The sequence below is a fragment of the Mixophyes fleayi genome, chromosome 4 (genome assembly GCF_038048845.1).
Source record: "Mixophyes fleayi isolate aMixFle1 chromosome 4, aMixFle1.hap1, whole genome shotgun sequence".
Taxonomy (NCBI): Eukaryota; Metazoa; Chordata; class Amphibia; order Anura; family Limnodynastidae; genus Mixophyes; species Mixophyes fleayi.
The window spans coordinates 313,951,138-313,967,206 of record NC_134405.1 but is presented as its reverse complement, the minus strand read 5'-3'; the positions used below and the strand labels follow the sequence as shown (position 1 = coordinate 313,967,206).

The window sequence follows — 16,069 nt, the reverse complement described above, 5'->3', positions numbered from 1 at the left end:
GTCCAGCGAAGTAGTTACCTGTGAAGAAAGTGCAGACACGGTTAGCTTGAGTCAAGTGATTGCCTTAATAATAGATTTTGAAAAGGTGCTACATAAAATTATAGTGTGCAATAAAACAAAGTAAATGTGCTAACTATATTTTAATTGTAGATGAAATACTTAATTTTCTTTGCAAGGATCCCAGACTTATCAACATCTTGTTGGGACGTCTTCTCCTTCAGTTTCTCTGGCAACTGCTTGTAGTAAAAGAAATTGCTTTCCCAAGACACCCAGTGGTGATGCAGATGAGTCCGCTAAACATTTTGATATTTGCTGTGCTGTAAAAGAATTGCCCAAAAACCGTGACAGCTCTGCCCTAAAATCAACTAGTCATTCCCTTTGGAAGGCCATTATCAGCAATTACATCATACTACACAGACTTCTATGATATTGGGATATTGGGATGAATTAGTATTGTTGGAGGAAGATTATCACTAAACCCTGCCACCTCTCCAGTTTCGCAGTGAGCTATGGTACAATAAAATGTAACTGCAGATTTAGACCAAGACTGTCAGCCCTATTATTTCTATTTCAGCAATTACAATTAGCAATGGAGCAATGGAGCTCTTCTCTTTGGGTGTTACCTATATAACGCAGCACAATTTGCCTGCAAATTCTACAGACAAGCCTGCTTGTCTTCCTCTCCATCAATGACTCTTAGCAATTGAGCACTCGTCTTTGGGTGTATATTACACCCAAACATTATTAGTGAAAATTATGAAAAATACAGTTTAATCCCTGATAGGCCCTCCACCATCCTTTGCATGTTAATAGTAGGATTGGTTGGAATTATGGTCAAGGTCACACATTTTTTTGACAAATCCTTCAAACCAGCCCAGATGTCAAACTGTTGTGGTCTGCCCCCTGCGTCATCCCTGCTTGTGTTTGGAAAGTGCATATTGGTGCCAGAACCTCACATGCCAGAACTGCTCCCACTGGTGCCACACTGCTGCAGGACTTACACAATCAACCGCATCCTCATCGTCGGATACCCAAATCTCCCCCACATCCTCTTCTAAAGACAAAGTGTCATCCTCACTTGGTGTATCACCGGCTACACTCGGGCTGTTCAGGCACATATCAGCAGAACTGCTGAAAGGGCCCTTCTTTATGGGTAGACTAACAGAATGGTCACGATTAGACATCCCACTGTTGGATGGACTCTCCACAGGGATTGTTGTCATTTGTGAATCAGAGCAAATATTCTCCTGTAATGCCTCACTGTTATCTTGCAGCTCGGCTTTGACGCGTAACAGTAGTTGTGCACCAATTGTAGGCTGGGTAACTTTTTGGGATCTGCCACTAATAGCCAAAGGTGAAGGCCTCATTCTCTCTTTGCCACTGCGTGTGTAGAATGGCATGCTTGCAATTTTTTTTTTATCGTCACTTAACTTTTGCTCAGTTACACTTCTTTTTCGCTTCAATACAGTAAATTTTTTTTTGGTTTTTGTTTTTTGCACTAATTTGAAAACACTCTGTTGTTTGACATCGCCTTGGCCAGATGACGTACTGGGAACACTAACATCAGGACTGGTGACAGAACCTGGTTGCTCATTTAGATCATATGTGGACTGCTTTGAATCCATTGCGTAGATACTGCTGACAGATATGACTTTTGACAGCCAGAAATATTAATGCACAATTAGGGAGGACACCCCAAAAACACTGAGGAGTGCTAAAATTTATTGAGTAGATACTGCTGACAGATATGACTTTTGACAGCCAGAAATATTAATGCACAATTAGAGAGGACACCCCAAAAACACTGAGGAGTGCTAACATTTATTGAGTAGATACTGCTGACAGATATGACTTTTGACAGCCAGAAATATTAATGCACAATTAGGGAGGACACCCCAAAAACACTGAGGAGTGCTAAAATTTATTGAGTAGATACTGCTGACAGATATGACTTTTGACAGCCAGAAATATTAATGCACAATTAGAGAGGACACCCCAAAAACACTGAGGAGTGCTTAAAATTATTGAGTAGATACTGCTGACAGATATGACTTTTGACAGCCAGAAATATTAATGCACAATTAGAGAGGACACCCCAAAAACACTGAGGAGTGCTAACATTTATTGAGTAGATACTGCTGACAGATATGACTTTTGACAGCCAGAAATATTAATGCACAATTAGAGAGGACACCCCAAAAACACTGAGGAGTGCTAACATTTATTGAGTAGATACTGCTGACAGATATGACTTTTGACAGCCAGAAATATTAATGCACAATTAGGGAGGACACCCCAAAAACACTGAGGAGTGCTAAAATTTATTGAGTAGATACTGCTGACAGATATGACTTTTGACAGCCAGAAATATTAATGCACAATTAGAGAGGACACCCCAAAAACACTGAGGAGTGCTTAAAATTATTGAGTAGATACTGCTGACAGATATGACTTTTGACAGCCAGAAATATTAATGCACAATTAGAGAGGACACCCCAAAAACACTGAGGAGTGCTAACATTTATTGAGTAGATACTGCTGACAGATATGACTTTTGACAGCCAGAAATATTAATGCACAATTAGAGAGGACACCCCAAAAACACTGAGGAGTGCTTAAAATTATTGAGTAGATACTGCTGACAGATATGACTTTTGACAGCCAGAAATATTAATGCACAATTAGAGAGGACACCCCAAAAACACTGAGGAGTGCTAACATTTATTGAGTAGATACTGCTGACAGATATGACTTTTGACAGCCAGAAATATTAATGCACAATTAGAGAGGACACCCCAAAAACACTGAGGAGTGCTAACATTTATTGAGTAGATACTGCTGACAGATATGACTTTTGACAGCCAGAAATATTAATGCACAATTATGGGGGACAACCCAAAAGCGCTGGGGAGTGCCAAATATGAAGAAAAAATAATAAACCTCTATCCTCCTCTCTGCACTAGCGATTTTGGTTAGAGCAATTGCAAGAACAATATTGTATTCTTTCTCTGTCCCTGCTCTAATTAGCCTATGACTACACCCTGCTCTCTCCCTCTGTCAAATGGCGATGGATTGCTGTGGAGGCGTGTATTTATAAAGTTGAAGTATCGCGAGAACCGAGTCCCGAGATCCGACGACGTCACAATGACGTTCGGCCTCGATTTGGATTCGGAATTGGCGGGAGAGTACCGAGCTGCTCAGCTCGGTACTCGGATACCCAAAGTTCGGGTGGGTTCGGTTCTCGGAGAACCGGACCCGCCCATCTCTAATAATAATGAAATGTGGGCATTTGCAAGGACCGGGAAATGGTTATGCTCCTTGAAATGCGATTGGCAGATAATTAGGCGCAGTTGCACAAGCTAAAAGGCAGCGCAAGACTGCATTATTCTGCTGTTCTTAAATCATCTTTACTGAGTAACTTGCATGAATTGATTAAAGCCAGTTGCTAATTGGTTGCCTGGGGTTACTTTATATCTGTCCTTTGTCAGTAAATAACTTTCAATATATATGGGACATGTTACTTGACAATAATATGCTAGGAATTACTGACATAGTGCGATTGTTCCCAGCTTTAAGCCAAGGTGTCATTTGTATCACATGAACCGCAGATGTCTGGCTGTAATGTTATACTATTTTAAGGATTTAAAATAACTTTGTTTTAGTTATGTTGCTTTCCTGTGTGTGAATCAGATTTATGTCAGCTGGCTAACAAGTGACTATAGTCTCCTCATGCTGAAACTGAATAGGTTTCGTGTCTCTCCCTAGGTAGTAGTGATCTCTATATATATATCTATATCTCATGATGTGGTTAGGAAGGATGTATGGGTGAGCAGGCATCCTTGCCCAGAGGCATCCTGACAGGTCCCAGCCTGTATTCATATTAACTAGGATTGCAGTACACTTTGTACAGGAAAAGTATACATTTCATGATTTAACAGGAAATGCTGGTTAGTGGGGAGGGGGGGGGGGGCAGAGATGGGGGGGGGAACATCTCTCTCCTATAAAAAGTTTTAGACTATTTCAAGCATGTCAATCATAATTATATTTGCAAAAAGTACTTGAAGTTTTGCCAAATAGTCACATAGACTTCTACAAGATCATTTTGATGTGGGTGCAATCAGCTCCGTCCTGTAGCTTCACAGAAGACAGGTTAAAGGTGTATTTTGTAATTTGTAACTCATGAAAAATGAGTTTCACAGTAATGACATTATAGATAGTTTCTGTGGTGCTTCTTGTCGCTGAACGTGAACATGTGATTGACTTGTATGTTAAGGAATTATGGAGATTTATAGTTTTCATTGATAAATTGATTTTAATGTTATGATTGCATACTTTAACAAGTGAACTCTTTATATTATATATCTAACAATTGATAACAAGATGATTTGCAATTTATTGTTATTAACTTTTTTGTATTCTGGTGGAAAAATGCAAATATAAAGCTGGAATGGTATAAACATATGTATAGCATTTACAAAGCACAAAATGCACATTGGTGGTGTTGTGGGAATCAAATTGCATAGGTGTGCCTAGATATCCGCTAAAACAGATGGGGGTGTGGAGTAGAAGGCAGGGTCATCTTAACAGCATTATGGGCCCCCAGGCAAAGCAGTGCACTGGGACCCTACCAACACAACCACTCACAGGAACAAAAATGTAAATTATCAGTAAAATGAAGCTTATATTTATTTGGTAACTGCAACATAATCAGTGTTTAAACATTAAAAAACATGCTGCTTTTCCTCCCTTTTGTCTCCGCTATTTCACACTGTGCCCTCCATGCTGCTTTTGCTCCCCTTCTCTCGCCCCTATTTCACACTGCACCCTCTTTGCTGCTTTTGCTCCCCTTCTCTCTCCCCTATTTCACACTGCGCCCTCCATGCTGCTTTTACTCCCCTTCTGTCTCCCCTATTTCACACTGTGCCCTCCATTCTGCTATTTGCTGCCCTACTGTCTCCCCTATTTCACACTGTGCCCTCCATGTTTCTTTTGCTCCCTTATTTCACACTGCACCCTCCATGCTGCAATTTGCTGCCCTACTGTCTTTCATATTTCACACTGCGCCCTCCATGCTGCTTTTGCTCCTCTTCTCTCTCCCCTATTTCACACTGCACCCTCCATGCTGCTTTTACTCCCCTTCTGTCTCCCCTATTTCACACTGTGCCCTCCATTCTGCTATTTGCTGCCCTACTGTCTCCCCTATTTCACACTGCGCCCTCCATGCTGCTTTTGCTCCCCTTCTGTCTTCCCTATTTCACACTGTGCCCTCCATGCTGCTATTTGCTCCCCTTCTGTCTCCCCTGTTTCACACTGCACCCTCCATGCTGCTTTTGCTACCCTTCTGCCTCCCCTATTTCAAACTGTGCCCACCTTTATACTGCTTTTGCTCCCCTTCACCTGCCTCTCCTATTTCAGACTCTGTGCCCTCCATGCTGCTATTTGCTCCACTTCACTTACCTTTCTATTGTCTTCTTCTCTTCTGTTTTCTTCTTTTCTGTTTTCTCCTCTTCTGTTTTCTTTCTTCCTTGCTTGTCCGTCCCGGCTCCTCTCTGTGTGCTCCTCACTGAAATTGTCGGGTGTGATGACATCACATTCAGTGCAAGCTCAGCAGGGAGGAGGGAGGGAGCCAGATCACTGCCACACACAGATACGATTTTTTATTTTTTTTACCTTTCTTCTGGGCCCTGCATATGGGGCTCCCTATGCCTGTGGGGCACCTGGGCAGTTGCCCAGTGTGCCCTTTCACAAAGTCTGCCCTGCAGAATGTCAGCCTTTGTCTAGGAGGATTGCGATTGGCAGGGGCTGGGCAGAATTAGGGTGTTCCTGGCAAAGTATGGAGTAGCCAGTAGGTACAGAAACGAAGTAAACGGTTGGAGAGGTATATTATTAAGGGAGTTCCTTACTTAGCGCAGGGGCCAAAAATTAGTTGCCCAGACTTCTGTTTTTTACATTAACTATGAGATGACAGAAAAAAGTTCTCGTCCTTTCCTGTTAATTGGACCCATTTTGTACCTTTATGTTATACTTAAGAATCGTTTATTTCCAGACGCATTCCCAGTTGTGCAGTAAAACTTATCACCCACACAAACGCTTCCTATAATACAGAAACTGCTGTTCCCTTACCCTCAGGATTCATTTAGCTGTACATGAAGCTGAACCCAGTAGCATTTTAGGTGCAGAACAGAAAAGTTTATTTTATTGGAAAGGTTGGTACTATATTGGAAGGAGGTTGGACTTGTGATGTGTAACGCTTTGCACAGTGCTCCTCCTCAGAATTGTTCCCCTTGGTGATCCTCCAGCAGAAACTAGGCGTGTCCCTAGGACCAACCAGGGGGTAGCAGGGCAAAACTGAGGAAATCACAGTACACATGGGCCGTGATTCATAAATAACCTCTACATAGTTCCCTACTTCATTCCTCCATATTATTTACCTCAGCCAGACACTGTACTGATCCCAGAAGCCCTAGCGGCTAGGACTAGCACATTCCTCGTGTTCTGTCACACAATCCTCTCACATGACGAGGTGTGATAGGATTACAGCTCCCCTTCTCTCATTAAAAATCTTAATAAGCAAATAATTCAACAAAGGTAAATTCATAAAAATGTTTATATTTTTTTGTAAAAAATTACTACACTTGTATTTTAAAACCACTCACATCCACACAGGCTGTATACTTTCATATGGTTCCACTTTTACTTCTAAAATCCTTATATTTCATATAAGAGGGTGTTTTATTACATACACAGACATATACTATATACACAGGGGCAAACGCAGGAGGGGGGGGTTTCCACACCACGCCACCAGTGGGCGTGACCAGCATGCATGGGGACGTGGCTATAATTTTAGACAGTGCTTGGCTGCTCTCCAACGCTTCCTATCCCTATAATATACATGGGCAATGCTGCATGCACTACTGTTAGGTGCACGCAGCTCTCCCTTTTCAAGCAGAGCCGTGGGAAGCAGGGGCAGGGTCCAGCCACCTCAATTATACAGTGCTCCAGGCTTGGAGGGGGGTTTCCAGGCACTAGGAAACCTCCCCTCAGTTTGCCTATGACACATGCAGTGCTTCATTTGTAGCTGGAAGACATTAAACATAGGTTTTTTTTAAAATAATTTAAAATAATAATAATAATTTATTATTATTTTATTACTTTTTTAGGTTTCTAATCTACTTGTGAGCTTATGACTTTAGACATGTATGAATAAAAATTGAAAATATAGTAGCCTGTGCTCTCATTTCCCCCTCCTTTCCCTGTTCACTAGAATAGAACTTTGCAGGCAGCCAAAACTTCAGCTAGTTTTTAACTTAGTTGCTACAATGTTGCAATTCTCTGCAAACCCACTAATCCCTGTTGGTTCAGAGAAGCTGATATGTTTAAGTGCTGTATTTCAGCCATAAGAGATCCTCTATTTATCAAATAGGCAAGATATTTTTAATAATTTAGTAAACAACTCCTTTAAGCACCAGTTTCTCTCTAATATCATGCCCAAAGGAGCACATTTTCATGTTTAGACCAGACTCACTAAGTTTTGCAACTTGCTTCTCTATGCCTTTTGACGGCATCGTGTTTAAGAGCTACTTACGATGTTAATCTGCTCTTAACCAGAGAGAAATTCTCCCAGAAGTTTGTGCAGATCTGCAAAACAGCTGTAGGCCATCCAAGGACTGTCTTATGTTGAGACCCCAATTTTCACTTTTCTCCATGGTTGTGCTAAATTTACCAGCTTTAACTAAGCTACAACTTATTTATACCCTCTGTGATTATCTGGATACATGTATATTAACAGCTCCGTGTATGTAAATTCCCCCGGGATGGATCTCTTAATTGGATTTACATGTTAACAATGAGCAAATAATCAGTAACCCTTGGCATCTAATCAATTATTACTTTGTTAGAACCAGTTCAAGTTAGAGAATGAGAAAACTATTGTTTGATTCATTGCTCTGTTAATTCACATATGTTCTGTGTTAGTAAATCAACTCCTATGCACAGGGCCGGATTAACCATAGGGCTAACTGGGCTACAGCCCAGGGGCCTATGGCATCCAGGGGGGCCCTTGAATGTGCTCAGCAGCAGTATTGATCGGTCAGGGGCGGGGGCCCCCGGCGCAATCAGTGCTGCTGATCAGAATCCTGATTTCACTGCGGTCCTTCTCCGGCGCGCTGTAGTCTCCTTACTGAGGAGATCTCGTGAGTCTCACTCTCATGAGATCTCCTCAGTAAAGAGCATACAGCGCGCCGGAGAAGGAGGTAAGTGCCGGAGGGAGGGGGGGGCGGGGGCGCGGGCAGCTCAGATCACGGGGGGGGGGGGGGTCCGGGGGCGGGCAGCTCGGATCACGGGGAGGGGGGGGGGTCGCTGGCAGCTTGGATCACGGGGAGGGGCCCTCACGGGGGAATCGAGGCCCCCTTAGCCCAGGGGCCTCCATTCCCTTAATCCGGCCCTGCCTATGCATAATATATAACCGCAGCAGCTATTTATATAGAGCCACTAATTCCGCAGCGCTGTACAGAGAACTCACTCACATCAATCCCTGCCCCACTGGAGCTTACAGTCTAGGGTCAATTTGATAGCAGCCAATTAACCTATTGGTATGTCCGGAGCACCCAGAGGAAACCCACTCAAACACGGGGAGAACATACAGACTCCACACAGATAAGGCCATGGTCGGAAATCTAACTCATGATCCCATCACTGTGAGGCAGAAGTGCTAATCACCTACTATTTAGTACACGTTACTCTCTTTAACATAATACACAAACTGCTAATGTTTATATATAAGTGACATATAGTTACCAACACAATTTTTTTAACGATTTTTAATAAGAGTTAAATTGTACTATCCTGGTCTGTCTGCACTATGGAAGAGTTCAGTGACATGAAATGAAAAATATTGTAGTATTTTGCCTTCATACTTGATTTGTTTCCTTCCCTACTATAGCTTAATAATGGCTTCCTGCATTATAAGCATCAGTGCCAAGGAATCACCACCCAGGACCTGTTTTTGGAGACACTGGTAAACGATGGGGCTTTGCATGATATTATGCTGGATGTGACTGGTTCCACCATCAAATTCCATTTGGACGGAGTGGGAGCCGAGCAACCTCTACCACCCTGCTCTGGTCAATCATCTCAGCTGGTCATCGGTGCTGCGCTGCAGGAGTCCAACCGTGTGGTTCAAGGTTTTCAAGGCTGTATGGATGGCATTAGTATTAATGGGCAAGTGGTGGCAAGCCTAGGACAATCTCTGCAGCAGAAGGGTATAACGCCGTGTTGTGAACACACCCAAGCCTGTAGCCAGGATCCTTGCCCAAGCGGCAGTATGTGTGCGGAGATGCCGAATGGAGGTAAGAGCTTGATAAAAATAAGACAGACGGAGGCTTTATATGTCGTCACCTGTTTACATGTAAGCAAAACACTAAACATTATCATTACTCCTCCAGGGTACTCGTGTCTCTGTCATTCTCCATTTATTGGTCCACACTGTGATGTGAGTAATGACCAATGTGCCACCTCTCCATGCCTACAGGATAGAATCTGCACACCAATGTCCAATGGGTTCACTTGTAGCTGTCCTCCGGGATATCACGGCGATAGGTAAGATCGTCTCTTTTGTGTCCGGCCTATTTATACTTAAGTAAGACTCTTTGTTTTACCAATCATTATGTGTTTGCATCTAGAGCGGGATGAAGATGGTTACATTTCTGAGACCTCTGTATCTCACTATTTTTAAATTGTACAACTCACAGATAAGTGGAAATTGTCAGAAGTGGACTATTTAAATAGCTAAATTGTCAAAGAAGTCTATTACAAAACAATAATGCTCCCCAACATCCCATTTGTCTGGCAGAGTTTCCGACCAGGAGAGCCTTTGACACATTAATTAAGTTACTGGGCAGAGCTTTGCCTCTACCCCACCGCCCTCTACTGGACATCAGAGGGAGCTCGAACATGAAAAGGGGGGCTGGCAGGGAAGAGACATTAAGCGTCAATGACAGTATAGTTAATTATAGAACCCCCGTCCTGCCTAATGACAGGTGGAAACAAAATGTATCACACTTACATCATGTCGTTTTCTTTGCTTTCAACATAAACGGCAAAGTTCAGACCAATGTGAATGAGATCATGATGGCTGCTCCCAGTCAGTGAAGGTTTTTAGCACTCAGATAAGTCAGTATGTATTACCTATATATCGATTTAAAGCAGAAATAGAAGGAATTCTCCATGGTGTTGCAGTTTTCCTAATGCTGCCTGATCCTATAAGCACACAAAGGTCAAGTCCAATGTATATATACTTGGTGCGCCCCTAATTTTAATGCTTGTTTTTTTAGTATTGTATGTGAAGATCTGTACATTTCACTTCCTTGCAGATGCCAAGTTGCATTGAGGAGCTGTGATGGTTCTTGTGGGCAGTCTGATATCTGCACCCCAAGCAGCACATGTAATTGTAGTGATGTTAACAGAGGGCAGCTGTGCGCTGATATGCCTGAAAATAAGAAAGAACTCCTTATTTCTGGAGCCCAGGAGATTGTAGAGATCCTTGGAGGAATCCTGGCAGTCCTCTTCTTAGTGGGGCTGTTTGTCATCTTCAGAAAACGCATGTGCCAACGAGCTGGAAGCCACAAACCAGCTCCACAGGAGGACCCGGACCTAAAGCACTATATATCCAGAGACATAGGAGTAGGTACCCAAGGACCATCCATGGAACTTAACATTCTCAGTCCTGCAGCCCGTAATCAGCTAGATGCTGAAGGTCAGGCGCGAAGGAACGCAATCCCGGAGCTACTTACTTTCTGCAAACCACCGGTGACTCGAGGTCCTGTTGTCTGCAGTGTGGCACCCAACCTACCTCCAGCACCTCCATCCAGCTCTGACAATGAGTCCATCGCCAAGAACAACTGGGATTGTGAAGAGACAAGTAAGTAATTGTATTATCTCTTCTCGTTTCATATGTTCTTGTAATTCCCACAAAATCACATCACAAAATGTATTTCCACAGACTAAAGTAGGTAATAACTGCAGTCAATTCAACTATTTTATTATTATGTACTTACTCAATAGGATACAAATCAATTTAATAGAATATACAGTATATATCTTTTATAGAAAGAATTTTCAAGCTCTAATCGTAGCAGTGATCTAGAGGGTTAATCAGTTTAGATTATTTCATATTTTGAAAATATCATTTGTCAGCAAAATAAGCACCTATCAATGTTTATTGATGTGTCTGTCGGTTCTTTTTCTACTTGAGGAATAGGCCCTGCCCACCTATGTGACAAGAACAATGTCTATTGTAGTGATATAGTATAAATACATAACCTTAACTGCTGCTGCAGCACGGCTAGATAATTATACAGGTTTATGTGCACTTTCTGGGGTGAACTTATCTCACAATGTGTCAGCTACACCCTTTCACTTCAGTGGAAAAGTTATGCTATTGTCTTTTGTCAAATTAGATAGTGACATAGTTGATGAGGTTGAAAAAAGACACCAGTCCGTCAAGTTCAATCTATTATGATCTCCTGTGATCCCTCTCTTATATTTGAAATTGATCTGCCAATCTGTTTCAATCTGGTAAAATTCCCTCCTGACCCAATACTGCAGTCCTATTTCTCCCTGGATCCACTAATATCCTTCATTTTAATTAACGGTCGTAACCCTGGATACCCTTTTCTGCTAAAAATTTGTCTAACCCTTTGTTAAACATATCAGTTGAATCTGCCATCACAATCTTCCCTGGCAGTGAATTCCATATCTTCACTGCCCTTACTGTAAAGAACCCCTTCCATTGCTGGCTGTGAAACCTCCTCTCCTCTAACCTTAGGGGGTGACCTCGTGTCCTGTGTACAGTCCTTGAGGTAAAAAGTTCCCATGGTGAACTTCATGCTGCAATACAGTCACCCCCACTTGTATCAGTTACATAACCAATAGCATAAAATAACATAATAAATAAATGTAAAAGTAGCATGCGACCTATGTTCAATGTATTCTTTTACATGTGCCAGGTCAGAAAACAAATGCATTCACTAATACATCATACAGTAAAAGCTTTTCTTATGTTAAAACATTAGATGTATCTCACTGACAGAAGTATTAGGTAAGCTGCTGGTGTCTAACCTCTAGTAAGTAATACTGTCGTTCACAATACTATGAATAGACTTCAGCTCCTCCTGACACCTGTTGGCCGATGTGAGTGACAGTGGCAATGGCTGTACGTGTTCTCACTGGCTCAGAGCAAGGTCTTGGAATTCACTGCAGTGTATTTACATGTTCATGACTGACAGCCGTTGCTCGTTCTAAGCTCTAGGAATGTTAGGGGTGATTTTTCTACCTTTGATAGCAATTGCTGGGAGTGGAAGATTCTGTAATTAGCACACGCTTGAGTGCCAGTGCTACATTCAGTGACAAGTAGACTGACATATGGGATTTTTTTTTCTCCTCAGGCAAGGAAAAGTTGTGCTATATCGTTGCAGGCAGCCATCCTATTGGTTGCCTATATGATAAAAAGGGGAAACACTATGAAGCTCTCATGAGCCTAATGCTGTGTTTTATACTCAAATTTAGCATCATTTACGCTAAAAAGGCGCACGCAAAAATTTTGATTTTACGCCCAGACGTTGAGCTGGAATCATCTTAAGATGTGCTCGGCTCTGAATCGCTAGTGGCATATGTGTCAGTTTTATGCCAAGTGCAAAAATAGCAAATGACGTCCTGGCATAAGCCTAGGCAAACATAATTGTAATGTAAATGCCCTAAACAGAAAGACTTATTAACATTCCTTTTGATAACGTGACAAGGATTCACGATTCATTATGAAAATCAAAATTTACATACCGCTATATAGCTCATGTTGCTTTGGTGTGACCGACATATAGCAGCGAAATCACACAAATGTCTACTAAATCTCGTAATATAGGCACAAGCAACGAAGCAAATGGTGTCAGCTGGAGAGGTGAATCTGCAATTATCCAATCAGAAGAGACTAGGTAGTGGTGCTGATCATCATCATCAGCATGTACTGTATTTGCATCTGCCCTCAAGCACCTGTGATAGATACATACAAACTCCACGCAAATCAGACACCTAAGGACCCTACACTGCGAGGCAGCAATGTCAACCAAATTCTGTGCCACCATCCCGTTTCAGAATGATCTATTCATTTTAATTATGTGTCAGATATCATTGTATGTCCTATTTACTTAGTTACCTGCTCTCCTGAAATGTCCGGGAGACTTTGGGAGAATGTCTGGGAAACTCTATTGCCGGCATTTTTGCTGGTCTTAGAGCTTTTCATCCCTCGTTTAGTAGGACCATGAGTCTTTAAAGCACGGAAAGACAATATTAGAAGTGTTTCACTGGTGTGTGAGTGCTGTCTATACCATTTGTTATTGTCTTGTAATGATAAAATATACGAAAAAAAAGATATAACATCAACAGGCGCCTGTTGATGTTATATCTTTTTTTGTATATTTTGATGTTTATTGGTGAGGTACGGTGAACACCCCAATATACATTTTAGATAGCCACATTCCTTATAGGAGCGCTCCCAAGTTATATTATATCCCTCTCTTCTAATGCTAACAGCCTGTAGCCAATCAGGACATAATATAACGTGTACAGGGTTTCAGAGCAATAGAGTGTCATAACATTATAGTTAACAGATCCAATAGAAATATTAACCAAATGTTTTGCTTGAAATGTGGTATTATATGAAACATAGTTTATACATCCAACATGCTTTTCCAGTAATAGGCCAATTATTTATTCATAATAGTAAATGTATTTTATGTATAGTGAAGTCTGTTAATAGGGCTTTTTCATACTTGCTCTAATATAGGTTATTTTCTTGTTTTAGTGTATACAGGAGACTCCTCATATTGGCCGTCCAGCTTTAATCCTGCGGAGCTGCAGAGATACCCTCAGCCTAAATCTTCCTCATCCGCACCTCCTGTCCCACCCCTCCCTAGAGGATCAGAACAAGAGCCCTTATTTGGGGGTTTCCCATTTCCTTTAGAGTCCAACAACAGGAGAGCCCCTCTACCCCCTTGTTACAGCAACCGAAACCTGGACGATTTCCTCCCGCAGCCCACCCACTGCCAAGACCAGTACACTGCGATCAGCTACTATCCCTCACAACTGGTGCAGAATGAGGGTCTGTCTTACCCAGACGAGGAAGGGTTCCGGCGACTTAATGTGCGGCTGAGTGTGGCACAGCCCTCCTATGCAGAATGTGGCGTTCCGCCATTGATCAATTCAAACTACCAGGCACCAGATCAAGCAGGAAGTGACTATGGCAGCTGCGAAGAAGTTATGTTTTAAAGCCAGACAATATTCTTGCTACAATGAGTGGGTGTCATGGAAAGTCTTCGGAACACCGGGCAAGGGAAAGGAGAGAGGTTACTCATTGGAGTTCTGGAGAGCTGATACTATGGGTACACTGGAAAAATATTCTAAGAACAATGAGAACCTGGAACAGTGATGGGGTCTCTCTTTGGCATCAAAGATAACCTGCTCATGTTTCAGCATCCTGATGCTACACAAGCCTGTAGAGAACTGTATTGCTCATCCTTTTTCCTGGAAAACTCCATCTAAGAAAGGACAAACTTCAGATACTCCTAAAACATGCTGAGCATGACACATCTGAATGTCCTGTTGGCCACAAATAACTGCACGTCACACAGTATTACCTCTGGCTGGCAATTTGGTTTTGAGCCCTTTGAAGGTGACTTCAAGTAAACCAATATCACTCTAGAGACACTTTTCCGTTTGAAGAACCTTTTCACACTAGCAATGGTTAGAACACGTTATCACAATAAAATAATGCTTATTAACTATTTAAGACGTATGAGACCAGGCTAGAAAAGTTGAGATAGAACGGTACATTTAAATTCTTGTTTCATGTAGGTTCGTGCTGGGTTGTATGTAAAGGTATGGTTGAAATGCTGGACATGTACAAAAGTGGATACTGCAGGTAAAGATCAAAGATTCTATAGAACCTCTTGGAATGTAGAATGAATGAAGAGATCACTACAGTGAAAAGTAGTCTTTGCAATGGACAGTTAATTACTGACAAAGTCTATAAGTCTATACTCCCTCCGCCACCAAGCAGAGCATGGAACTTATAAACATTTACATGGCACTGAAAAGAGACAACGTGTACAGAATACTATCGTGTGCTGCTATCTAGAGGTCCTGAGGGCAATGATTGCATCTATTCCCTCCATAAAGGTTCTTCTTTGTGTTTATAACTGTATTTTTAAAAGCAATAAAGTATAATTTTTATAAATACTTTTGACATCATGTATATTTATAACCTTGCCTATTACTTGTCTCTGTCTCATTTTCAAAAATCGAATTATTTGCTTTCATTCTTAAATGTGTTAGTGCCAAATATTTAGCTATTCATCCCATTATTTATTTATGTATTTATTAATTATTGTTTATTCATATAGCACTACCATATTGTGCAACGCTGTATAGAGAAGGTTTAATCATTTACATCAGTCCCTGCCCCATAGGAGCTTGCAGTCTAAATTCTCTAACATACACATACACACACACACACACACACACACACATCAGGATCAATGCTAGACAGCAGCCAATTAAACTGTGTTTGGACTCTGGGAGGAAACCGGAGTACCAGGAGCAAACTCCATACAGATAGGGCCCTGGTCGGAATCAAACTCGTATAAGGCTTGTATAACTAAAAAGACGTGGCATAATTTTGCTTGGTAACAACCACCTTTTTGTTGTCACTATTGCTTTTTCAAGTTCTGAAGAAACTTCAAGTATACGGTATGCAGGGCCGGACTGGGACTAAAAATCAGCCCTGGCATTTAAAGTACACAGGCCCACCTCAGTCCCAGCAGGAAAGAAAACATGTGCTGCAGAACAGTACGTGACCTCATCGTGTCGTGGGTGTGGCCAACATGGGACATTGATACATACATTATAATAAAACATTACATTAATCACTCTCTCCCAGCCACATCACGCCATCCCCCCAGGCACATTATGACACCTCCAGCCCACTGTACTTATCTATGCTTCTGGTGCTACTGAC

General features: G+C 41.9%; 1 protein-coding gene across 1 annotated transcript in view; it reads left to right on the top strand.

Annotated features, from left to right (window-relative positions):
* FAT2 (FAT atypical cadherin 2) overlaps positions 1–15,291 on the top strand; it is a 107,994-nt gene extending 92,703 nt beyond the window's left edge. The window contains exons 21-24 of the mRNA XM_075210095.1: positions 8,945–9,350; positions 9,447–9,600; positions 10,374–10,921; positions 13,859–15,291. Of these exons, the coding sequence (XP_075066196.1) occupies positions 8,945–9,350; positions 9,447–9,600; positions 10,374–10,921; positions 13,859–14,322 (1,572 nt within the window). The 3' untranslated portion in view covers positions 14,323–15,291. The remainder of the gene's footprint in view (positions 1–8,944; positions 9,351–9,446; positions 9,601–10,373; positions 10,922–13,858) is intronic.
* The last annotated feature ends 778 nt before the right edge of the window (positions 15,292–16,069 follow it).